This window comes from Amphiura filiformis, chromosome 1 (genome assembly GCF_039555335.1).
Source record: "Amphiura filiformis chromosome 1, Afil_fr2py, whole genome shotgun sequence".
Classification (NCBI taxonomy): domain Eukaryota; kingdom Metazoa; phylum Echinodermata; class Ophiuroidea; order Amphilepidida; family Amphiuridae; genus Amphiura; species Amphiura filiformis.
Window position 1 is genome coordinate 17,448,741 of NC_092628.1, and position 27,413 is coordinate 17,476,153.

The 27,413-nt window shown below is 39.4% G+C and overlaps 1 protein-coding gene across 2 annotated transcripts in view; it reads left to right on the forward strand.

Annotated features, from left to right (window-relative positions):
• The first annotated feature begins 5,867 nt into the window (after window positions 1–5,867).
• LOC140162748 (solute carrier family 2, facilitated glucose transporter member 7-like) overlaps window positions 5,868–27,413 on the forward strand; it is a 30,041-nt gene continuing 8,495 nt past the window's right edge. Inside the window, exons 1-3 of one of the 2 annotated variants that reach the window (XM_072186075.1) lie at window positions 5,868–6,054; window positions 20,054–20,155; window positions 26,485–26,645. In XM_072186075.1, coding sequence (XP_072042176.1) covers window positions 5,968–6,054; window positions 20,054–20,155; window positions 26,485–26,645 — 350 coding nt within the window. In that variant the 5' untranslated portion in view covers window positions 5,868–5,967. Of the gene's footprint in view, window positions 6,055–9,246; window positions 9,627–20,053; window positions 20,156–26,484; window positions 26,646–27,413 lie in introns of those variants that run through there. The other variant, XM_072186143.1, reaches the window with a different exon arrangement.

A 27,413-nucleotide genomic window follows, 5' to 3' on the forward strand; every position in this document is an offset into this window, starting at 1 on the left:
CTAGCCCTGCTGGGTTTTTCAAATATTGGACCTACATCACAAACAAGCCTTTGCTAAGGACGTTTAGGCGCTCGTCGCTGTCGCTTCCTCGCGCTTGTGGATGTAAAAAGAGGACACGGGAAGAGAGTAAAAACTGAAAGCAATAATTATTCAATTAAATTTTTCATTCTGTAGGACCAGTCATTTCTATAGTATGTTATGAATTATGGGCCCAAGGACGACGTCAGGCTGGTGTTATTGTTACAATGCAGAGTTTCTGGTGGGGGATGTTCGTGTGTGGACAAATTCTACCATTTTTACAGGTATGATGCTCAGTGGCATTTTAGCCTACGAGCGAATCTTTCTTACTGCCTTACTAGCGTATACTGAAGAAGAAAAATTATTCATTGGTAGAACACCAGCGCTGTCACCTTCAGAGCATTCACCCTTTTTATGATGAGCACTCCATTGTAGTTTCCTCTTGTGAAGGTGGCTTGGGAAAAGTTCCTTGAACTGTGTTTCTTCTCTTTGCTTATTTACAAACAAACAAAATCAGCTTATACAATAGGCCTATGAATAACAGGGCTTAAGCTACACTAGCAAGTGCCACACCGTTGCAACGGTCGACCCAGGGTAATTTAAGGCAGCAGGTAGGACTAGTGTAGAACTATTAAAAGTATCATTGAGGAATAGTTCTTTCATGGGTAAAACATCAACACTGTCACCATCGAAGCCTATTTCACAATATAGTGTGCACTTGGGTCTCTGGACGTGGGACCAGATTTTAGCGGGTGAAACCAGTTTTATGAGCGTTCAACCGTCCCTCTTCCCTCCAAGTGCTTTATTGGTGAAGTTAGAGCCATTTGGTTGAATACTTCGTTTTGACGGCATAGCCAGATGGCGTAGCTAGCCCTGTGTGTAGTCTTGGAGGATGTGTCCATAATTTATTTATTTCCACTTGGAACTGCCAAAGCTGCAAGGCATTTGCTCAGTGAGGTATTGTAAAAGCCTCTGCTTCCTACTTCAATTGGGAAGTAGTGGGTGCGCCAACCTCTATTCTCGCACTCTGCTACAAGGTCTTGATATTTGCACTTTTTTCTGGCATGTGCATTGGACAAGTTCTCTTTCATTGGAACAGTGAGTTCGAGAACTTGACTCTATACCCAATCTTCATGTTCTTATGTCTACTTTTCAGAGTAGATGGTAACGTTTAGCTGTTTCTGCTATTTAGAGAGGGCACACTATTTGTTTGTATTCTTCATCCATTAGGACTTCCCAGTCTTAAGCATTTTGTAGGATGTTTGTACATTCCTTCTTTGGAAGAGGCAAGGCTGGGATCCTGTAGGTTGTACCATCTGCTGTGCGGTCAAGCGCCTTCTGTGTTCCTGCGACTTCATGTCTTTTTAAAGCCACAGCTGTCCTCTGCACATCTCATTTAGTATCGGGTGGCGTTCTCTCTGCTCTAGTTCCTTGACTCCATTCCATCTTACTTGCTTTGCCTTCTTTTGGAGACAGTCTGTGTTTAGAGCTTGAGTGCTTCCATCTATGGAGTGTTTGTTGAGATGGTACTTGGTGACCTGCATGCACTTTACAGAAGTGGTGAGCCTCTTTTGCTGTAGGCCGTATCTATTCCTACTTCGGTACAGAGGTGTTGGTGGTGTATCGGCTTTCTCCAGGCCATCGCTTTAAGTGTTTGGTAGCCTCCAGATTCTAGAGGAATTTCACGGTGCGTGTCCACCTGAGGAAGTCATTGCCTATGTTGATCACTTCTGGCAATCTTCTGGGCGTTTGGCAATCAGTGTGAGATCAGCTTTAGCAGAGGTTTCGGTGGTTGTGTTGCTCTCACGGTACGCAAGGTGGCTGTGTTTATCAAGTAGATCAAGACCTAAGTTAAAGGCAGCCAGAAATAGGATGCAGGACAGGTGGCACCCTTGGAACACACCAATACTACAGTGTATCCAGTCTGTTGTCCAATCCTTTGTCTTTACACGAATGTAACTCTCATCGTAGTATTTACAGATCACCCTCCATAAGTTATCTGGGACATGATACCATTCCAGTGGGAACTGAAGTTGTGTGGTACAGTGCCATACACATTTTGGTGATCAAGCCATGTTGTCACAATAGGATTTCCATTTCCTTTAGCATCCTGGAGCATCTCGGTTAATTCTTCTTACTTACTTATTTATGTATCTATTTTAGTTTTACTTATTTTGTTTAATTTCTCTATGTTTATTTGTTTTTTTATTTCATAACACTCACTTTTGATACCAATTTTCTAAATTCTGATGTGTTTTTGGTGTTGTTTTTTTCTTTCTCTCTTATAGAATGCCATTGGAGCTTATACATTCGTGTTTTTCGCATCCGTCCTCTTCGTGAGCTCCATATTTTTCTACATCTACGTCCCGGAAACAAATAATGTGACCTTTGGAGAAACAACAGAGTACTTCCGTCGTAGGTCATTAGGTCTTGAGAACAATGACAAGGTGACAAAAGTTAGGACATCTTTGCTGAAGAACAATCAAGTTTAAATTGGACAATGTTCAAATCACTCATCGCTATTGCTACTGGAGTATACACAGTGCCATACTAACGCTTCCTATTCGGTGAGGATGACAAAAATTGACATCCTTGTTTGTTTACAAACAGAGGAGTAGACAAAAGACTTGTCAAAACTGTTCTGGTTGTCCAAACACATTTAAGTGTCAGAAGTATCAGAAGGATCATAGATGGTCCACATTGACGCAACATGAATAGGGATTGAAAAGCTGTCAAAGTGGTATCATGTGCTTCTATTACCCAGTTTGCCATCTAGATTTTGAATGCAAACAGTTCAGACCCAGAACACAATCATGTCAGTGCAGTAAATGAATATTTTGACTGATTATTCGGACTAGAGTATTGTATCAGAGCAGATTTACCAAATAAACCCATGTACCTGCTGTTCAGTATAGACCCTTGCCGGCTCCCTTTAGTGTCCGGCCCACCATGAAATCCAAAGTGTGAGCATGATCCAATAGATATGACTGCCAACAGACGTCTAGTTGTACAATCACGCTGCACGTTTTAAATAAAAAATTACATCATAATGTAAGGTTTAACTACCTTTTTGAATGAAACTTGCGATGTTCCCGAGTAATCCAATTTATCGAGCATTTTGTGACATTAGCCCTACCGGTGTCGGTCCCTGGAGGTTCTTACACCCCAATCACATCTACACGGGTGAGAATTTGTCCGAACCCCAGAATTACCGTTCGAATTTCCCGACACCTTTCAAGTATCGGCCTCAGATAGTTTTACTATTTCATGTGAGAAGGGCAAATCTCCAACCAGCTATCAGATGGGTATTTGAGCGATGAAGAAGGGATGACCGGGACGGGGACCGGGAGGGATGGAACTCGCCGAGCGGCGATGGCGAATGCCATGGTTTTGAGGATCACGTCAGAAGTACGCATGTAATTGCTGTTTATCTTGTGCTGAATTATGGTTATAGAAGTTTAAAAAAAAATTAACCGAAGTAAAACATGGAGTAACAGAACCGGACTTGGCAATGCATATTGATGTGGAAAAGTTACACAACGACTATCACCTCGATATAGATCTGACAGTCTACATCAGCCTTAATACACGCACACCCCCGTAGGATTACTGCAACCAGATACAGGTACAAGATCTCTCAAAAAAAGAGTGTTTGGAGTGGAGAAGGTATCACTATTTAGCCACCGGCACAAGGAAAAGTGAGGAGTACACCAAAAGTGCATATGTAAAGGAGGAGCACGGGGCAAGCGGAACGACCACTGACTCATAATCGGAAGGTTCGAGCCCCAGCGACGCCATCGTGTTATGTCCTTGAGTAAGGCACTTTATCTCGATTACTCCTCTCCACCCAGGTGTTTAAATGGGTACCGGCATTCTTAAATGCTGGGAAGGTAACAGACTCGCTGTGGAAGAGGTGTGGTGATCCCTAACAGCAACATTTCACGGTGGAGTCACTGAAGTTATCATTTATGTCGTCAGTAGTATATGGGCCTTTAGGGAAGTTCAGGGGCGCAACACTAAATAAGCGTCCCATAGGATAACGTGTGATTTTGGCCTACTTCGAGCGCCATTCCTGGCGTCCCTGCAATACTTGACAAAATAAATTTGGTATCAAATTAAAACTCTGTTTCTGTAGATTCCAAAACTTTTGTCGGCATATATCGATGACCGTTGACTTTTTTTCGCTATTTCGCGGTGCAAAAAATATGGCCAAAAAATATACTAAATTCACCACTCACATTTCAAAATCGGAAGTTGTCTTCATCCGCCACAGAGAATTGCTTTTGAGATAAAATGTCCGGTTTTTTTCTGCATGTTATTATTGAAGACACTTGTCGAATTCATATGAGCTGATATTGAGTGATTTAAAGTGAACATGTCGGTAGATATGGTCGCTACAATCTCATACTCACTATGGACTATATTAGCCGAATTTCGTTCTTACATAAAATGCGTAGTGATTTAGTGTTGCGCCCCTTCACTTCCAGATCGGGTCAAAGGTCGCTTCCTGCTTGGGTGTAAGGTCACTTCCGGTTTGGGTCAAAGGGCACTTCCTTTTCGGATCACTTCCGGTTTGCATATTAATGATGTGAACGTGGCTAAAAATTAAATAAAAAGAGTAATTTGCGCAGTATGAGCATGGAATGAGTAAACGAGCAAGGAATGAGCGTTGAATCGAGTAAATGAGCGTCGAATGAGCGATGACTGAGTCAATGAGCACTGAATGAGCGATGGAAATATTTTTAAACCCTCCTAAACCACCCCTCATCCCCGATACATTTGTCCCGATCCGATTCATTAGACACGCCCACTTCATTTATATTCAAATATGCTAATCAACCACGCCCATCCAAAGTGATCTGGACCGGAAGTGACCTTTGACCCCGGACCGGAAATGTCCTTTGACTCGGACCGGAAGTGACCTTTGACCCGAACCGGAAGTGACATTTGACCTTTGACCGGAAGTGAACGTCCTTAAAAGCCCTTATACTACTGTTGTCCGTTTTCAAAGTCGTCGCAGCATTTATGTCATCTGTTTTTAAAGTCGTCACTAAATTAACTGTAACCGTAATAATTTGACAAGTATTTTATTTAATTCATGATGTTGTCAAATTTGTTACTACTTTGTCATATTAAATTAAAACAGAAAGTGATCGGATAGCAACGTTTACACAATATTTTTTGTGGGACATGAGAGCATAGGCCTACTCGAATTTTTTAGGTCTTTTTAAACGTATATCTTTAATACTAACGGTCCAAATTTTCAAATGATCGTCGGCTTTTCCTCCCAGCTACATAATATGTAAATATCATTAGATTTATAAATTTTACTTCGAGGACTTTTAAATATCAATAATATCTATTTTAGCGCCATAAGGTTTGTATCATATCGCGAATTTCAAAAAATTAAAATAATTAATTTTAAGAAGGACATTCTTCGTATTCATAATGCAATTCGATAATTCGCTCTCAGGCCCACTGTGCAAAGGTGGGTGACCGACCCATTAATTAATGATGTTGACTATATCTACATGTATAAACAGATAATGTTATAATACTACAACTCATTTATCGATCACGCTAGGCGGCCGGGGATGCCATGGCCGCCCCACTTCTTGAGAAATTTGTTATGTTTTTCTTTGTATCTTTATTTCAATTTGGGCATATATTTGTAATTTGGCCGCCCCACATTTGTGATGGCCGCCCCACATTATTCAACCTTGCTACGGCCCTATCTTGCGCAATCGTCCAGGGACCTTTATCATGTTTATATCTCTCAGTATTGGAGCTCAAATAAATTGATCTTTACTCCTTCGTCAGTTATTTATCACCGTGTATAGGCCTACATCTCGTACTTGAACCAGCCTCGACATTGTGTATAATAGAAATACTTAATATAGGCCTAGGTTATGTTGTATAATGCCCGGGAGTAATGCCAAAGGTCCCTGAATGTGCATTGTAGCAACAGGAAGAGGACGGATACTTAAATCAACCAGACAAATAAGGATGGAAAAAGCGTCAAAAACAGCGTCAAAGGTAAGCACTAATGCATTATTTTCGGGATTATTTTCTTCTTCAACACTACGTACGCCCCCCCCCCCCAGCAAACACAACAATTACCCCTTTTAGTTTTCGGCGTATGTTTTTTAAAGGGGTCACAAGATTGCCAATAGTGTTACAAAACGTTTTCGCAACATTTTTACAATATTTTCAAAAAGGTTTCAGAAAAAGTTTTTCATAATGTTATTTGATTTAGATATTTTGTAAGCCTTTAGACTACCACGTGTAAAAGGAACCACGTGTCAAAAGGAGTAGTGGTTCCTTTTTACACGTGGTAACTAACAGACCCTTAATGACATAATAGGTCGGGATAATGGGTTATTCCATCAGTGAAATGCATACTCCCTTTATGGAATAAATGACCTTAATCACATGGGGGAGTGTGAATTTCAAATGGGTTACCTGTATGGGTGGCTCTATTTTAAATCTACACCCCTGTGTGAGCCTCATGTCTTTCATAGTACGAGGTGTATTTCAACTGGAAGATCCCAATTGATAGCTATTTTAGAATCTGTGCCCAGATGAACTTAAAATGGGTTATCACTGAAAATAGATGCGTACCCCATATAATAAAGTGTGGACATGGGGCCTAAGTAGTCAAGTTAGCTCAGTCGTTAAGGCGTTCGACTATGGTGCGAGAGGCGTTGCGGGTTCGAACCCTGGCGGTGCCAACTATGCTCTCGTGGAAAATTGTAGTTAGCTTGAAATTCCCCTGGACAAGGAACTTACTGCTAATTGTCTCGTTGTAACCCGTGCGAAACTCGGGGAGCTGATCCTGGTTGCAATAGTTATTTGTGGAATGTATAGGGTGTGCGCTCTGTGATAGCAGCAAAGTCCCTGAATTGTTGTTAAATGGTTTATGGAATGATATGGGCCGTAGTCAGCGACAACCTGTAAAGTGTGCTGAGGCTTGTGGATCAACGTCTAGGCGTTGTGCCTGTACGTAGCGCACTATAAATCACTGCGCTTTTCTTTCTTCTTCTTTTTTTTAAGTAGTGTGCTCTGAAACAAACATCTTACTTCCCGTGAGTGGTTGAAAAAGTCAATGTGTCACAAAACTATTGGTGTAACTGGGACAAGGTCTAAATGAACTCAAACAAAGACTGGATGTTTTGTCAAGAAACCGTTTCTTTTTGTTAAAGTCGCTGACGACTTTGGCTACACCCGCCGCGAGCCTGGATATACGTATATAGTATAGTTTGCAGTATTTCATCGATTTAAATAAAAATTAAAATTTCTGAGACATCGATATTATTACATATATGAAAGAAAAACCTATATTACTGACGAGCATGAACTTGTAACGTAGAAAACTGAATTTTCGTATGGTAACTTCTGTGTCCACAACGTCACTACGGACACTAATGTTATGACTCCAGAAAATTGTTCCAATTCCAATCCAATTCAATTCTTCATTGCTCACAATTATTTCAATTCCAATCCAAATACATTCATGCCTAAGCCAAATCAATTCCAATGCATTGAAATGAAAATCACCAAAAATTAATTTCAATTCAATTTAAATTTCAATGTCATGGTAACACATTAAAAAGCGCGAGGCTCTTACCCTAAAAAGTACGGGTGTCCCTGAAAGAACTGTATCGTCGGAAACTTAATTGTTTGGGTATTTTAACGCCACAACTAAACATAACAAAATAACTGGTGTCGTTGAGGAATAAATCAGCTATCACATACTTTTTGAATTTTGACAATTGACCACACCGTTTGTGAAATATAAGAATTATTCGAAACTCCCTCATTTTCACATTTCCATGGATTATCAATCGATGATCTGTATTCGAAGTGCTAATTACTATCAGCGAATGAGGCGTTTTTGTCATTGATAGTAATAAATGATAGATATTTGATTCCGTGGAACGGGCTGAAAATGAGGTAGTTTCGTAAAATTCTTTTATTTCAAAAACGCAGCGGTCAATTGTCAACATTCAAAAAGTATGTGATAGCTGATATATTCCTCAACCACATCAGTTATTTAGTTATGTTTGGTTTATGCGTTAAACCGTAATACTATATAGGGCAGTTCCGCATTTATGTCAACCACTTAATGGCATTTGAACATCGTTTTATCTCACATCCCAGTAATTTGACATTGTAGATAGTGTAAACTATTCTTTTTCTGAATCCCCACAAGTAGATGAACAATTTACTACCAATTTCAAGGAAATCGGAGCAAGTTTTGTTCCCTGTACAATCTGAAAATGAGACCTCTGTTGCCTATGTTCACTCCCAAACTGCCACCTTTTTGCATAACTTTTAAATAAAAGTTGATAACTAGCTCTCTCGATTTTGCATCCGTGTTCAGTATTAAAGATTTTGGTATCAGGTGAAAGACGTGTCCCCCCTGTCCCCACCTAATTGACACCCTTGGACCCTGAGCATGCTCCTGAGCGCACAGAACACATAAATCGTGGTCATTGCACTAAATGGATCGCTTCGAAGTTCAATAGAACCCGAAGCGACGTTCTACACTCTTTTCAAAAAATATCCATGGAAACGACTCAATTTACAAAGAATATTATTGAGTAATCTGCGGTTTTATATCATCGGGTCGTCAAGTTTAAGTCTGGGGATCTGACCATATACTCTGGTCTGACAATATATAATTTAGCAACATGATTTTCACATTTATCGCTGCTTTGCAAATAATTGAATAAAACATCCAGTCTTTAAAATTAATTTAACCTTTATCGTGTTAACATATAGCATATATACTGCGCCAATAAAGTATCCTTACACTTGGAAAAATAATCACAATTTCAAAACTGAACAATATTGGGGTAAATTTGGTTCTTTTAATAGATGCACTATCTAATCCTGCACATTATGACACCACATTGAATCCAATGTGACCTCAAGAAGTAAAGTTACAAGCAATTGAATAGACAAAGGTCCCGTTTTAAAAGTGAACAAATTTACCCCAATATTGTTCAGTTTGAAAATTGTGATTATTTTTCCAAGTGTAAGGATACTTTATTGGCGCAGCGCGCAGTATATATCTCAGTTTTCAAAGGCTCAAAATACATTTTATGTTTACTCGTACTCGTCAGTTCTGTTATCTCCATGGCATATGAACTCGCTATATGACATTGCGTATATGACACTGTAATAATATCCGAGAATCTAGGGCTCACAAAATTGTGCAATGCCCGGGAGTAATGTCAAAGGTCCCAGTCTGTATAAAAGCCGGGTATAAAGGAGCATGAGAAAAGCGTGTTCATGATATACATGTGCATATTGTGAAGAAACAGTGATACTTTGTACTTTCAGTCTACAGTTTGGTAAAAATGTTCTTATTATAAGCTATTATAATGCCTTTTCATGAGGCACGCTGCAGAGGTTCCCCGTGCTAACATAACCGTTGGAATTGATTTAGGTCTATGTGTCACAGCCTCATCCCGCATCCCGACACATCCGATATGAGAAACTGATCAGTGCATACTCCGACTCATTTTACTGCTAAGAGGACGGATATAAATTTCCTAATAAGGATGGAAATTGTGAAAAAAACGTGGCCATCAGATGCAGAGGTAAGCATTTGTTCTTCCTCAAATTTTTTTTCTCTTCATAAGGCTACAGGCGGGCATACAGGTCAACATGCTATAAGCTTTTCAGCTTGGCTTGAGCATTTTACTTGAGCCTGGTCCCATCAGGACCCTAGCGTGTATCCGCTCAGACCGACTGTTTTTTAAACAAACGAATAAAGCTCGGATGTCATAATACAGGCTGTGTATCAATAAATTATGTGTACCCCATCGTGCACCCAGAGACCAGAACGGGGTGGTGAATTATCCAAATGGCCCGTCACCAAATAATCGCCCCCTAGGTCCCTCTTTTGCCGTGCCAAAAATCGTTGCTTCTCCTTCACAGAAATCAGTGGCGTGGGTCATCATATTGGGGGGGCACCGACCATGATTGGGGGGCACCGAGTCTGATTGGGGGCACAAGCCGTTTTTCGGCCATTTTCCTATGGGATTTAAACATTTTTTAGATCGATTGGGGGCACGTGCCCCCCGATGACGCTACGCCACTGACAGAAATTTTTAAATCACGTGACTGATGCGAACAAGAAATTGTGCAATTGTGACGCGCGCATAAAAATGTGTCTACAATCTTTAGTTAAATAATTGCAAAATTTCCGCGCACTCCTCTCGTTTTCATTACAATCAAATTTTTCGCGCACTCTTTACACTTCAAAGTTTTTGCGCCCTGGTCATAATATGTTTCAGTCTGTTATGGGGGGGTGCCAAAATGTCGATGCTCAAATCCGACCCTTTTTCGCTTTTTTTTTAAATTAACGCTGATGCGCACCGGGGATGTGCAGCACTTTATTCGAGTGCCCCTCCCTCCATGTTAGGCCATCCCCTGCATGCTCTCATGTTTCAGGGGCGTAAGGAGGCATGTGCCCACCAGGTACCATGTTGTATATAGGGCGCAATCAACCCTGGAAATCGTTTTTTATGTTATCTACCTTGAAACTTGGTGAAAGTGCATCTTTTTAAGTGCTCTAACCCAGCAAACACAATACGTTTTCGACAAAGTTCGCAAAAGGTTATAAAAGGTCGTTAGAAAACGTTTAAACATTGTTAAATGTCGGGTTATATAAATGGTATATAAAAGATTTAACATAATGTTATTTAAGTGCTGACAATATATTTGGCACAAATGTTTGCAAAAAATAGTTTACGATAATATTTTGCAAACATTTTAAAAATATTGTTGCAATGTGTTTTCATACAAAACGTTTAAACGTTTTCATGACCTTTATATAACCCGACATTTAATGTTATTAAAACGTTTTTACCCAAACCAAAACCCAAAATATAACGTTTAAAACGTTTTTGTGTTTGCTGGGAATGTATATTGTCTCAGAGCCGCCCTTTTATTAGCACATTTGCATAATTAATGAGCAAACTTGAGTAAATGCAAATCAAATATGCCATGCGGTCTTTGTTTAAATATTGTTGGGTATCATGGTCAACATGATCAAGGTTAGCCATACGCAATTAATCTATTTAAAACATGCTCTTGGTACTTTCCTAATTTCCAGAAAATGCCTCATCCAACATACTACCATGCACTTTGTACCATGACAATGAAAAAGAAGTTTGTACCCTGACTTTGAACTTCCCTAGGACAACTTGCGTCAACTTGCGTGAATATTTTAATTGCTAACGGCTCTAATGTGGACATTGGCATAAATGACATTGTTTGATGACAAACTTACCTTGACCGCCATTTCCCAATAATATTATTGAAGGGCGGATGACAAGGAAGTTTATTTTTAGGTCCAAATTTAACAATGTCAACTAAAAGTAACTCAAGGTAACCAATTGCTAAAAATGCACAAATAAACCAGGTATACATAGTCAAAGAAAGGATGGTATATGCAAGCAACATATTAGGCCATGTAAGGCCGTACGTTGGCCTATATAAACACCCAAAACACACAATGTTACTCACAATGAACTTGTGCCCTTTAAGTAGACCAATTTCAACACAAAATGTACAATTTGTAGCGTAAATATTTAGCCGAGTTTTATTTCCCCTATTGTGCTTTTTAGTCGCCATCATCAAGTCGCAACGCGACTACTACTATAGTCGCGACTTATTTGTGCACTTAAACCGTGCTTGTAACTTTCAATTTTATTAACACCAACAAACATGAACATGCTCAATCTGAGGCTATTGGCCTGGGTTCGGAACCACTATGGTTCGGAACAGCTAAATGGCTGCTAGTGCTGTTATGTGTTTAGTTTCAATAATAATGATCATTATTATTTTCTTTATTCATTCCTTTATTTTGTTTTCTCTGCACTTAAATTATTTCTTATGCCTACACATTGGGGGCCTATCACTCCCACGCTCTTCTTCTCCCTCCCCCGTTCTTTCTTTTTCATATGTCTTCTTCCCTCCCCCTCCCTCTCGATTGCCCATCCGCTTCTGCTCTCACCCCTTCCCTCACTTTCCCCTAGCATTTAAAATTAATATTAGTTATACTGAAAAAAAACACCACAATTTGACTTCATTGAAATAGGCCTATATACACGAAATAGTTACTTGATAGAAAGTGACACAGATAGACATGAACCCAGCAAACACAAAAACGTTTTTAAAACGTTATAAATAAGTTATATTTTGGCTTTTGGTTTAGGTAAAAACGTTTTAATAACATTAAAATGTCGGGTTATATAAAGGTCATGAAAACGTTTTAAAACGTTATATATGAAAACACACTACAACAATATTTTTAAAATGTTTTTTAAAATGTTATTGTAAACTATTTTCGCAAACGTTTTTGCGAAATATTTTGTCAACACTTAAATAACATTATGTTAAAATATTTGCACTCATCAAACACAGAAATGTTCTTAAAATGTTTTATTCAAAACGTTTTAATAACATTTAAATGTCGGGTTATATAAAGGTCATGAAAATGTTTTTAAAACGTTATTGCAAATATTTTGGGCAAACATTTTTCGCAAAATATTCTTTCAACCCCAAAATAACATTCTGTTTAGAATGTTTTGTATCAAGTTTTCAAAATGTTTTTGGAATGTTATTAAAACGTTTTTATACCCTTTATATAACCCGACATTTAAACGTTTTCTGCAAAACATTTTGTGTTTGTTGGGCAGAAGATTATCAAAAAATGTTTTTGAATGTCATGAAAACGTTTTATACCCTTAATATACCCTTTATATAACCCGACATTTAAACATTTTCTGACAACCTTTTATAACCTTTTGCGAATGATGTCAAAAACGTTTTGTGTTTGCTGGGAACCTATTACCTGGCAGCCACGCCACGTTGTTACTGGCAATCAATCAGCAACTCTCTTAGCGAGGCAAATAATGTGAAGGTCATTTTAGGGCCAAGTTAAATTGTACCGGTTCAAATTATGCGCGTCAAGGTGGAAGAATTGCGGCCGACGCTTTGCGTGGAGAAGTCGTTAACCGCGCAAGTCGAGAACCGCGAAATTCTATTTTTTTTTATGTAATCCGATTGTTTGACCAGTTAAATTTAACATAAAGTTGGAAAATCTACTGAATTGTTATTATCAGATTATTTAAATTTAATAGCTAGATAATCATGAAAAATCTATGAAAGAAAACAGCAATCCATCTTAGGCCGCATAAAATTAATGTTTTGGTAGTAAAGTAAGAGATCTAAAAAATGTTTCTTAACCAAATATTAATTTGAAAGAAAGGTTTCAAAGATATTGAACAAATTTGGCTTGGGCTGAGTGGCAGACATTTTTGGTTGGGGTCAATTAGGGTCAAACATGGGGTCAAAATTATAAATTATCTCAATTCTTTTCAAAGTATGCCAAATGGTCATAAGGAATCCTAAATGTATAGTTTGCCCTATCTGCGACCTTTGGCTATGGTCAGCGTGACAAAGTCAACGCACTTTCGGCTAGGTGTATTTACTAAAACGGTTAAGATTGTCTCGAACACCATAACATAAACATGATAAAGGTGTGAACCACATTTATATTGAGCCACCAGGATGAGGAGCCATCAGGGAGCTACAGTATCCTGTGTATTAGGGCCGCTACAGACTCCGAGTATTTGACGTATATTTCATGTAACATATCTACGTTATTTAATCTAGTTCCGTTCTATTTCCAGTAATGTTTAAGTTCTAACGAATGTTTGATGACGTAAAATCGATAATATGTTACGTATAATATCTGGTAGAAATATATTATCGATTTTACATCATCAAACCTTCGTTAGAACTTAAACATTACTGGAAACAGAATGGGAATAGATTAAATAACGTAGATATGTTACATCGAATATTTTACGCCGAATAAAAAGTCTGTAGGGTCACTTATACCAGAGAAGACTAATGTCTTTAACGTCATTGGCACATCATTACAAAAGTCATGACACAAAAATTCAGTTCGTTGTCGTCAGATGTTACAAAGGTTTTTTTTTTATAACATCGATTGACATCTACACGGAAATTGTAATTTTGTCTACCCAGACATGGATTCTGTAGTCAAAGTCACTGAAAGACTGGCGAAAAGCAACTCATTTCTTAACCCTAACGGCAGGGAAAGAACGAAGGCATGAAGAGAGAAAACAAGGAAAGAAATCGTTTGCTCTGGGTGGGATTCGAACAAGCACTGGGTCGGCGACACTTAGCCACGGGTGTTGGGCTTCGCTGACCAGCGAAACCGTGCCTATATAAATCACTTTGGGGCGATTGCGTCATCACACCACGTGGGATGCACGTGGGAACAGCGCATAATATCAAGTGGTATTTTGTAGTACCTGGTACGGTTAGAGTTAATACTAGTGGCAAATGGTGGTCATAGACCACAAACCTAGCTGGGCGTGTTGGTGTTGTGGAGGAATCTGACTCCTGCAAAATGTTCCAAAAATGTTCCCCTGGTTATGAGGTTTGTTGTCACCGAGTTTGAGTCCTGCACTCCTTACAGATGTCAAGAAAATGTATTTCTAAGATTTGACCCCAGATGACATTTGACCCGACACCTCTGACCCCTGTATGATGTTCCATAACGTTCTCCAGGTCATAAGGTTTGTTGCCACTGAGTTTGAGCCCTGTACCTCTTACAGATGTCCAGATTATTAAATTATTAAATTAAAGATCTGGCCCCAGATGACCTTTGACCTGACCCCTGCAAAGTGTTCCAAAATGTTCCCCTTGATATTAAGCCCCGTACCCCTTACAGATGTCCAGAAAATGTATTTCTAAAATTTGACCTCTGCATGACCTTTGACCTGACCCCTGCAAATGTTCCCTGGGTCATGATATTTGTTGTCACTAAATTTGAGAGGCATAACCCTTACAGATGTCCAGATAATATAATTGTAAGATTTTACCCACTTAATGACCTTTGACCCCAATTCTGTGTGTAAGGTATGGACACTGGGTAAAGCCGATGCACATGTCTAAGTGACATCATTGTGCTATGTAATATGTGGCAGAAGAAGCATTTTGAAAATATTTGGTTATATACCGAAAATGCCCCTTTAATGACCTTTGATCCCAATTTTGTTTGCACCATATGGCCACTGGATATAGCCGATACATATGTGCAAGTTACGTAATTGTATGGTGTAACATGTAGGAGGAGAAGCATTTTGAAGTTTGTTGCCAGAAGAAGAAGAAGAACCAGATGACCTTTGACCTGACCCCTGCAATGTGTTCCAACATATTCCCACATGGTCATTAAGTTTGTTGTCACAGAGTTTGAGCTCTGTACCACTATCGGATGTCCAGAAATTGCATTTCTAAAATTTGACCTCTGCATAACCTTTGACCTGACCCCTACAAAATATTCCCCTGGTCACAAGATTTGTTGTCACCAAGTTTGAGCCCCATACCCCTTACAGATGTCCAGATAATACAATTGTAAGATTTTACCCCCTTAATGACCTTTGACCCCAATTCTGTGTGTACGAGTTATGGGTAACTGGGTAAAGCCGATGCATATGTGCAAGTGGCGTCATTATGCTATGTAATATGTGGTAGAAGAAGCATTTTGAAAGTATTTGGTTAAATACCAGAAATACCCCTTTGATGACCTTTGACCCCAATTCTGTGAACAAGTTATGAGCACTGGGTATAGCCGATGCATAATGTGCAAGTGATGTCATTGTGCTATATAGGCCTAATATGTGGCAGAAGAAGCATTTTGAAGGTATTTGGTTATATACCGGCAATGCCCCTTTAATGACCTTTGACCCCAATTTCGTTTACACCATATGGGTACTGGATATAGCCGATACATGTGTGCAAGTTACGTAATTGTAGGGCGTAACATGTAGGAGGAGAAGCATTTTGAAGTTTTGTTGCCAGAAAGAAGCAGGATCGGTCCTTGCTTAACTCACTTACATCCCAGTTACCATGGTTACGACAACAGTTTATTGACGCATTTACTGTTCATGGGAAGTAGGCCTACATTCTTTGTTTCAAAGAACACTTGTGCCTACATTTTAACTCACTTACATCCCAGTGTCCCAGTTACCATGATTACGACAACAGTTTATTGACGCATTTACTGTTCATGATGGGAAGTACATTCTTTGTTTCAAAGTACACTTGTGCCTACATTTTAAAGTTTCGTTTCCCTAACACGAAAGTTTCCTGTTATGACCACACACAAAGAAATTTAAAAACCCCTCCAGAATGTATTATTTCCAATAGTTCCTACAAAATTACCTTTATACAATGGATATCACCAAGGTTATCATGGTTATAGTCAAAAGTGGCGACTAGCGCAAAGGCTTTGACATTGACAGTTGTTATACGATCATGCCGAATTAATTAATAAATCAGATGAGCTATGCACTCACAGAAATGACCCGCTTTTTTGTTTTTACAACGTATTCAAATAGTAAGGACGACTTTAAAAACTTCTAATTTTTGAAAGTTGGACATACTTGGATCCTATAATAGGTTAACTTTTTTCAATTACAAAAATGCACCAGTTCTGCGCTGCGCGCTCGAAAGCCGCTTCTACCTGGTATAGAAGGGGGAGGGCAGGGTGATGCAAGGTGGAAAACAAGAAAATCTATCACATAGCAATTATTGCCTAGCTGCTTATTCCTTTTAGCACGAAAAAACAGCAAAGTTTTTGGCCCAACTAGGGTAAAATTGCAAAATTTGTATACGCCTGCGCGCACTGGTCCATAAAATAGCTCATTTGGGCAAAACACACTTTCATTCACAGTGGCGTACCGTGGCCGCCCCAACCCCGGGGGGCTGAAGAAGAAACAATTTTGCCGCCCCTTCCTTAACAGCCCGAAAAGGTTGACCAAATTTTTTTCACGGTCGTTTGAAAAAGTGAAAAAAAAAAAAGGATTTTAGGCGCTAGCGCCCTAAAGCAACTTTTTTCAAAAATTGTTATGCTTTTTCAATTTTTTTCGCCCTTTTTTCTTTGCTAATTCGTTTTGCCGCCCCCTTCGTTTTTGCCGCCCCTGTTTTTACCGCCCCTTCTTCTTCCGCCGCCCCTTCGTTTTTGCCGCCCCCTACTTTGACCCCGGGGGGGCTGGCGCCCCCAAAGCCCCCCCCCAAAAAAATACGCGCATGATTCACGTGCGCTTGCGCGTGCAACATGTGCAAAAGAAGTCCCAATAAAACCGGAACAAAATATGCTCGTCCCGACTCTTCCCTAATTTTTAATGCTTCCGCCGCCACTTTTCGTAATCGGCGCAAAAAATGTCATAAAGGGAACCACTTTTTGATGAAATAAATAGATGCATTTGTAGGATTGTAGATACTTAGTTCAAACATTAATTTTCTTGACAAATCCATTAAATCTGACTTTAGCTTTCGCCATTAGGGCTGAACCAGATGGCTTGATCACAAGTGACTTGGTCCACTGCTTTTCCCACAAAACTTCTCTTCGAGAAAAACCACACCTTCATCACGGTTGATTGCTTTGGTCCCCTTTTTGTGAATGTGGGTTGCTTCCTTTATTCTTCTGGAGAATGCATGTGAGTCCTTATGGAGGATTGTTGCCCCTTCCCATTCGATGATGTGATTTTTTTGAGCTATGTGGTCTATAATGGTGAATTGTGCTGTTCTGAAGTTGATTCTTTTCTGTTTGTTCTCGTGAACCTTCTTTCCGCTTTTGTTTCAGAGCCCTTCTTACGTTATTTTTTCCTTGTTCCGAACTGTCTTCCAGTCCCTCTCCTATACTCCTAAGACTTGTCGCATCCTATACAAGGAATATTGTACACATGATTCCACAGCCATGAGGCCTACCAACACGCTTAAAAACCTGCTGGTCCACCCGAAGGATAAAAGAAGACATTAAGCAGACCAGTGTGACCCACAAGGACATGAAGGAGGCGGTCATCGGAAAAAAGAGGAATATTTTATGACACATACTCCGGTAGACCATTTTTGAACACACGAAACAAAAGGGGCCCCAGGACAGTGCCCTGGGGTACTCCTTATGATGTGACGTTTGTCAAACTGCACTGCCCCTCTTTGTGGATGACTAGTTGGTACGCCGTGCTAGAAAAGAGAAATGATGACCACGGACCACATATAGAGTAGTGAAGTTTCTGGAGAAGGTGTTCATGTAGACTCGATCCTCCAGTCCTCGAATACTCACGCACGGCCGCTCATGTGCTGTAACCTGGCTGAAGGACTTCGCTATAAATATCAGATTGATATCCTCCTCTACGACTATGTGAAGGCTTTCGATCGAGCCCCACATGAACACTAGCCTGAATCCTTCTGGCCTCTAATGGCGGCGCCTTTTTTTACCCACAATCCTTCACGTTGCCAAGGATTATTCATAACAGCTGTGATTCGCAGGATCGACTCTTCCTACATTGTATATCAAAATTGGCTGTCTGCCAGAAGACCACGATCGTCTAGGTAATGAATTATTTGGCAGCGGACGATGTGCTCTCGACAGAGATTGAAATCCAAACTGTATGGCAGCTTACTGGCAGTAGTTTTTTAAGACTTCAAGTACTCGTGGGTTAGGAGTATTGTGCAAAACATCAAAGTAAGAAAGGCAATGGCATGGAAACCTTGTAACAAACTCGATAATATTTGAAAATCTTCTTTACCCAGACCCCGGGACACATGCACATACCTGTTCCAAGCCACTGTAGAAAGATCCCTGCTGTATTGTTTTGAAAATTAGTAAAGCAATGGGTGGGTGCTGTAATATAATAGAATGTTACGATGCAATCAGCACTAGAAAATACACATTACCAATAAAGAATTGTATGGAGATATTCCACATGTAACTTAGGGATTCAATCATGTTTCACCGTTGTTCATCACCGTTTAACAACGATGCGGCCGCGTCGTCTGCGTGGTTTACTTCGCGAGGGCAGCTTTAGCTGCCCGAGCGGAGTAAACCACGCAGACGCGCCGGACGCGAGTTGTTAAACGGTGATGAACAACGGTGAAACATGATTGAATCCTTTCAACAACGAAAAGAAGCTAAAGATCGTATAATTCACATGATTATTTCATGAGGAATGTCAGTTAATCATTGCCACTCAGCCTTCCAAAAACTTCGATGATTTTTCTGCTAAAATCAGCAATAAAACTGGGATAAAACTACAGAATAAAACTGCAATGTTTAGCCGCTGAAAAATACTGAATTTAATTAGTAAAGCTTGCATACGCACACAGGTTCCAAACATGACGAATTTTACGCGCTCTCGCGTAACGCGTAGTCTCGCTCGCGTTCGCGTATATACGCTATAGTATAAGTGTGGATTCATCACGGATTAACAACGGTTGGCTCCTGTACAAAGGTATAGGAGGAGTTGTTGAATCCCTATATCACTACAAACCGGCTACGGTTTGCAGGACACTGTAAGAGAACCAAAGGGAGGATTACATCTGATCTGGTTACTTGGAAAGTCACACAAGGAAACAGAGCCAAAGGACATCACAAGAAGACCAAGAGGACCTGCTTCAAGACGACACAGGATATACAGTACAGGGGTCGTGTGGCGCAGTAGCTAGAGCATTGGACTCATGATCGTAAGGTTGTGGGTTCGAACCCCATCTCGGCCATTGCTTTTACTCAACAGACCCTAGAGTAATCATTGTACCGTCCAAAAATGGACCATCAGGCTATGATGTTTCCAAATAGACGTAAAAGTTTGTAGAAATTGACCATGTGTAAGCTTGGTGAAATGGTTGATGGAAATCGCCCCTGCCGAGTTCCTCCGGAAGTTTCAGATGAGACAGACAGAAGACAGTACTAGAAACAGAGACCAACATGCACTGATTCGACTCTGACACTCCGAAATTCAACATGGCGTTACTCTCAAATTGAGACGAGACACGGGTCACAATGTAGGCTAATAGTATATGGTAAGGCTTTGGTACATCATCTGTATCAATGTCTTCAAAATGATCCAAATAGTGTTAGTTACGAGAAAAAGGATTTAAACTAACATCATGATTATTCATTCTTATTTGAAACTTGCAGCGTGGTTGTACAACTCGGCTTCTGTTGACAGTCATATCTGTAGCTGTTGGATCATGCGCACAGGTTGGATTTCATTGTGGGGTCATAAGTGCCCCCAGCCAGGTAAGTGAAGGAAAACAAACAAACCCCAACAAAAAACCCAACTACGTTATTCAACACATTAAACAAACGAACATCCCCATATAGGATCTATAACAGAGCGTCACTAAAACGTCAAGCACGTCAAATCCTTCTGTCTTGCATAACCATTCCCATATCCAGTCCAGTGTCCTGTTTCAATACATGTTAGAGGGGTCTGCCAGGTTTTCTGTTTCCATGTTTTGGTGTCCAATGGATCAGCTTGGCTACAGGCTCGATTTCGCTTCTGTATGCATGCCCAGCGAAACGTATCCTCCTCTTTCTGATCTTCTGTGAGATTTTCGATACAGCTCCATTTGATGTTGTATACTGCTCTTAAAGCATTCTTGTGTAGCAACCATCAAGTGAGTTAATAGTGAGTTGCACCCAAATACTTTATTCCAATATTTTGTTTCAACATGTCATGATGCAGTCATGTCTACAGTAGAATTCATCTCGACCTTTGCAGGACTTAACCCCATTAAAAGCTATTAAACCAAGATAACACTCATTGAAACAGCTCAACTGATTAAATCGGATCTTCTCTGGTTGTGCACAAGTGTCTGTTTTCATGTGCGATATCGCAATAAAGCTGGTATTATAGCTTCAGTTGGGTAACCGATTATAAAGGAAACGAAAGGAAACAATGTGTACCTTTGTTCACGAAATGAGACAATTGCCTGCTTTTTGTAAACCAGCATTCTTGAAAATGAGCAACATAATGATTGTTGACTTAACACGGTTTGGAAATAATTTCTTCATATTTTTGGTGTTATCTGTCGTTTACATATCCTTCCTAAAACACAAAAGTGCGACCCTCTCCAAACACCTAAATTAGCTAAAAATTTAGGGGCATGTTACTAAACTATATTGTCTAGAATTTTAGAAGAGTACTTTTAATATTGGCCGGTTATTTTTCACACAGCGACGTTAACTAGGCAATGTACTATTACCTATAACATTAACTAAAACACCAAAGTACGAATATTTCCAAACATCTAAATTAGCTAAAAATTTAGGACATGTTAAAAACTATATTTTCTAGAACTTTAGAAGAGTACTTTTAATATTGGCCGGTTATTTTTCACAAAGCGACGTTAACTAGTCATATCCCCATACTGTTAACGTAGGGCTATTTGTAGAGGTCACGCGTCAATGGGAAAGAGCACTGTGTATTGTGTATTGTGTATAGGAAAACGGACAATAACTGCAGTATGTTCAAGATAATACAGGTCATCTTTTTTTCTTCAATGAAAAGACGTAAAGAAATCTTGTCAAAACGTAGATTGTACACCATTTCGGGCAATTGTCAAGGTACAAATTTCCTTTAACATGTTAACATGAATGTTTGGAAAGAGGAAAAAGGTATCTTGCGGGTATTCAAAAGTAAACATGGTCAAACTCTAGGAATATTACATCTACTAGCGGTCACCCGTCTTTCGCGGTTCGTAAATAAATGCAATTTTCCAAATGCATCACCACCCTCCGAGTTTTATTTTACCAACTCCTTAATTTATCACCGATTGATCAGTCGTTTCATTTAATTCATTTTAACCAACTTCTTCTTTGTGCCCCCTGAATGTGAAACGTAAAATGTACAATTTTTAAGTCAGTATATAAGTATGTCCTATCCCGGGGTCCTATGCTCAAAAAATTTAGAACGGCTATTAATTTGTATTTTTGCCATGTTCGCAAAGTTTGATGGTCACCTATACCCATGCATCGCGGATTGTTAAATAATATCACCAACTCATGGCACCCATGCACTCCCCTCACTCATTTTGTTTTTCCCGTGCTTAATATTCCCACTTGCTTTAGAGGCAGCGTGTTGACGCGATGTCGCGAGATGACGCGTTTTGTTGTTTGACGCGGCGTGTTGATATGCGAAGACGCAATATTTTTTTGTTTGACGCGATGTAGTTTTAGGCGGACATGGTAACCGATGCTCACTATTTTGAGGTCCCTGGATATTTTTAAAACTATTTTTACTCATTTTTAGACTTTAATCACTAAGATTTTTTTAAATGAGGTGAATATGCAGCGTAACTCGGTGAATGATTCGGTTTGCAAAAGTGAAATTTGCAGTTGCATCACCACCGTTCGAGTTTTTATCACGAAAAGTTTTGCAACTCGGTAATTTGTTATAGACTAGCGGGACACCCGCGCTTCGCGCGGGTCCTCGCTAGATGAGTAAATGGGAGCGTTCACTATAACAGGAAGAATTACTGAACAGGTAGAATTATCGAAAATTTTATTTTTCTTTATAGTACCGCTTCATGTTGTTTATACAACACACATCTTTTTCCCGTATTTATTACGTCCTTTCATAGCGTGTCTGCGGACGTGTTCACCCGGTATCCCGTGACCCGTCCCCGTCCATGTACCTTTTTGTCCTTTTTTCTTTCTTTCCGTATTATTTTATGGTATCATTTTTGTACCATCTGGTTCATTTACAAAAGCAATGATTAGACTTAAAGACAAAGCAATGAAAGCATATTATAAAATTAGGGATAATTTTATAAGTGACTCCTACAAATGTAGCATGAAATTATTTCAGACCCTCATCCAACCAATCCTTAGCTATGGATGTGAGGTTTGGGCACCATATTTGTTAAACAAACTGAACGACTCAAACTTTCTTACAACATGTGATAAACTTCCAAGTGAATCTATTCACATTAAGGTTTGCAAAATTATACTCGGAGTTCATAAAAATCCACTAACAATGCAGTAAGAGGCGAATTAGGTAGTTTTCCACTGCTCACAACTATGCTTTCTTTATCTGTAAAATACTGGTGGAAGCTAAACGAAAAATGTATTAATGGTAATGATTCTCTTGTAATTCAAGCACTTGTAGATAACAGAAAGTTAGTGTGTACTAATAATTTCACATGGTCGACAGGTATAAAAAATATATTTAGCCTTATCAATAGGATTGACATTTGGGATAAACCAAATACGATCACCGCTTCCAATTTTAATGAAATTATTGTATCTAAACTTCAAATCGTCTATAACAATCTTTGGGTTAATCATATTAATAATTTTAGTCCTAAACTCAGAACATATTGTACATTCAAAAATTCTTTCAGTACAGAAAATTATGTTATTATCGCTAAAAGATCTTCCAGGGCTGCATTCTGTAAATTAAGAATAAGCGCACATAATCTCATGATCGAAAAGGGCGTCACTTCTCTCCAAAAATTAATCCAGAGAATAGAATTTGTACACTTTGTAATTTAAATAAGGTGGAGGATGAATTTCATTTTGTAATGATATGTCCTTTCTATACCAACCCTCGCCAAGATTTATTATCTACAATACATGAAATGTATGATATAGATGGTATGGTAGACACTGACATTTTCAAACTTATAATGAGTGCAAGTGATTTTGACAGTATTACTCCAATAACCAAATTCGTCAAATCAGCTTTTGATTCACGAACGAACATGGACTTATAGATAATAACAAAGTTCCCATTTGGGCTTAGAGCAGCGACCCCCTGTCATATTTTCATTCTATAGGCTCAATGTAACATGGACTTGAGCGCCACTATTAATATTGTCTATTATTATTAAGACTAATTTATATTTCTTCTATAATTGTAAATATTTGTACTTGTAACTTTAATATTGCAATTTCAATTGTAAATATTTGTATTTGTAAATATTAACTATACCAGTTTGTTTGGTGAATGTTAATAAAATATATTGATATTATCATGTCCACTGGTCTCTGGCTCGCAAGTCGTGTGGCTCTGCGCCGTTTACGCGCGCATTGGCGTAATGCGCATTACGCACGCGGCGCCGACGCGCTGCCGGCCAGCTGCAGTGACGCGTAGGCTGGTAACTGATTTTCATAACAAAACCCGTTTTTACCCATATTTTCACTGTTTTTGCAGCTAATTCTTGACCGTTTCCAACCAAATTTTCGCATAACCGTATACTATTAAAGAGGAACTTGCCGATAATCGATACTTTGAAGAGGAACTGATCGATTCATCGGTATCATCTCGGAGATTATAGATAAATTATAAATTAATAAATAGATAAATAAATAAGTTCTAGCATTTCCAGATGAATGGTAAATGCATAGATAGATAGATAAATTAATAAATACAAATAATTATTTGGATTTATTCGGTAGATCAACCAATGGTGGCCCGCTTATTTACGGTCCGTTGCTGCGTTGCTATACGCGGATTACGCACAGGTCGTGGCAACTTCCCGACGCGCTAATGGTAACAAAACTTCCAGTTTCATCTAAGACGGAAAATATCACATCTCTTAGACGGAACTAACAAATTAATGGCTGAGACAAAGGTGGTTTTAAGTTACGTATTTTGAAAATAAATGGTCCAAGTGATCTAATAATTTTGAAAGTGATATTAGTTTATCCGTTCGTGGTGACTTTCGACGGAGAGTGGGCATTATGCGGCATGGTAACCGCAACGGCTATAATAATAAATCAACTGCATTCGTTTATGCAAATTATGACTTTCGGAAACTTCTTTTGTGATGACTTTCCGAAGATTTTAAATTCAAGGTAGGCCTAGGCATATATACGGTATTGGAAAGTAATTTGAGTTTATTCGTTTGTCAGGTTGTGATGAATTTCGATGGGGAGTGTGGGACATTATTAGCAGATTATAGCATGGTATAAAACCGCAACCGCTAAATATCCGTGGCGTAGATTTCTTTTTGACATTAGGGAGGGATGAAAACATTTCTTGAAGTAGGCATATTAATAGTGAATCCGGCATCTTTTGGCAACATTAACAATGGCGTAGATTTCTCTTGGCATGGCATGGGGGATGGGTCCGTTTAAATCAATTTCTTGCAATAGGCCTACAGTGAAGCCAGCATCTTGGCGACAGAATAATTTATGGCAAGCTAATTAGGCCTACTGGTGAATTATATTGTGCAAAAGTGGAACAAATTCGCACGAAGGCCGCAAAAATTAGCACTTTTTAGTTTGGCCAAAAATGAGGTTAATTTTGTCAGAAACCCACATCTATTATACATGTGTGAACTTGGGGTGATTGTACGGACCATTGACCTTATCAAAACATTGGGGGGGTATACCCACCCCAACACCGGAATTTACGCTATGTAACTCAACCTTCTTGAAACCCAATGTTGCTATAGGCCTACTTGATGAAACAGAAACACATATAAAAAAAAAACGAACGAAAGAAATAAAGGAACCCACATACATGCGTCAACATGGAAGTGATCAGTAGATCATGCCCCTTATCGAAATATTGAGGAATTTATTACTCATCCCGGATTTATGCCTATGTAAAGAAAGAAGAAGGAAGGAAGGAAAAAAGGAAGGAAAGAGGGAAGGAAAGAGGGAAAGAAAGGGGGAAAGAACGAAAGAAAGAAAGAAAGAAAGAAAAAGAAACGGGAAAGCAAGAAAGAGAAAGGGAGAGAGAAACGAAAACAAAGAAGAAATAGACAGACAGAAAGAAAGAAAGAAAGAAGAGAGAGAGAGAGAGAGAGAGAGAAAGAAAGTGAACAAGCAAGAAACAGAAAGAGAAATGGAACGCAAGAAAGAGAGAAACTGAAAGAAAAAAGGGAAAGACAAAGAAAAAATAAGTAAAAAGGGGAAGGAAAGAGGGAAAGAAAGAAAGAAAGAAAGAAAGAAAGAAAGAAAGAAAGAGGGAAAGAAAGAAAGAAAGATAGAAAGAAAGGGAAGAAAGAAAGAAAGAAAGAAAGAAAGGAAAGCAAGAAAGAAAGTGAGGGAAAGCAAGAAAGAAAGGGAGGGAAAGCAAGAAAGAAAGGGAGGGAAAGCAAGAAAGAAAGGGAGGGAAAGCAAGAAAGAAAGGGAGGGAAAGCAAGAAAGAAAGAACGGGAAAGCAAGAAAGAAAGAACGGGAAAGTAAGAAAGAAAGAACGTCGTTTGCAAAGTAGAGGCAACAAAAAGGGAGGGAAAGCAAGAAAGAAAGGGAGGGAAAGAAAGAACGGGAAAGCAAGAAAGAAAGAACGTGAAAGCAAGAAAGAAAGAACGGGAAAGCAAGAAAGAAAGAACGGGAAAGCAAGAAAGAAAGAACGGGAAAGCAAGAAAGAAAGAACGTCGTTTGCAAAGTAGAGGCAACAAATGGTAGGCCTACCACATCACTAACCGCGTAATAATTGAGCTGTTAAAAGCGATACCAATTGACATGATTACCATTTCCATCGTTTATACTAACCGATCCCGTTTACTAACCGCTCCCATTTACTCATCTAGCGGGGGCCCGCGCGAAGCGCGGGTACCCGCTAGTGAGTATAGAAGAAGCACTAACATTTATGTGATCCTTTATTTCAGGTGATACAGAAATTTTATAACAGCTCCCAAATCGACAGACGAGGCACCATCTTAACGGAAAGCACAACACGTTTGTTGTGGGCTGTGACGGTGTCCATTTTGTGTTTAGGAGCGGCTGTTGGAAGTATATTAGGGGGATATGCAGGCGACTTAATTGGACGGTAAGTCAAACCAAAAATTCTTAATTGTATTTCTGCCTGTAGGTTGTCTTGCAATTTACATAAACGCTATTCTATCTCTTACAAGCAGTGGCGTAGCCAGTGAGGGGGAGGGGGCTGTGCTCATCATGGCCGTCAGTATACCTTAGGCCGTCGGTGCACAACTAGCCTAGGCAGGAAAAATTGGGGTCAACAATTTGTAGACAATTTTGTGTGCACTGCTTGTACATGGTATGGTGAAGAAGCAAAGTACATGTTGGCCTGAACTGCCTCTGCCTGTTTACGTTACGTTAGTACATAAGTTAGGCATAATATAAGTTAAACTGGGCAACAAATGGGGATAAATAATTCACGAATTCCAATATTAACAAGTTGTGCCCCCTTTCCAAAAACCTGGCTACGCCAATGAAGTAGAGAGTCCGTGTCAATGACTTGTTGGTTGCAATTTTGAAACGGTAGGCAGTCTTAATAGGAAGAGTACCTAATTGGTCCTGGTCCAACCACAAACCGTAACCCCATGAGGACTCTTTGGTTATGTCGTATATGCTATCTAGAGCTCTAGACGACTTTGCCATTTGTTTTGATGAGAAAGTCCAAACGCTTCATGGTAACTTTAAGCAGACAGTAAGACACTCTCCGGATATACTGTACACTCTCTGGACATGGAAGATCTTGCTCTTTCAGTGCAGTGAGTTTCACGCTTTGTCTGAGCAATAGGTACACATGTTGGTCAATAGCATTGGTCAAATCGTGTCCTTTGGACCCGATGCC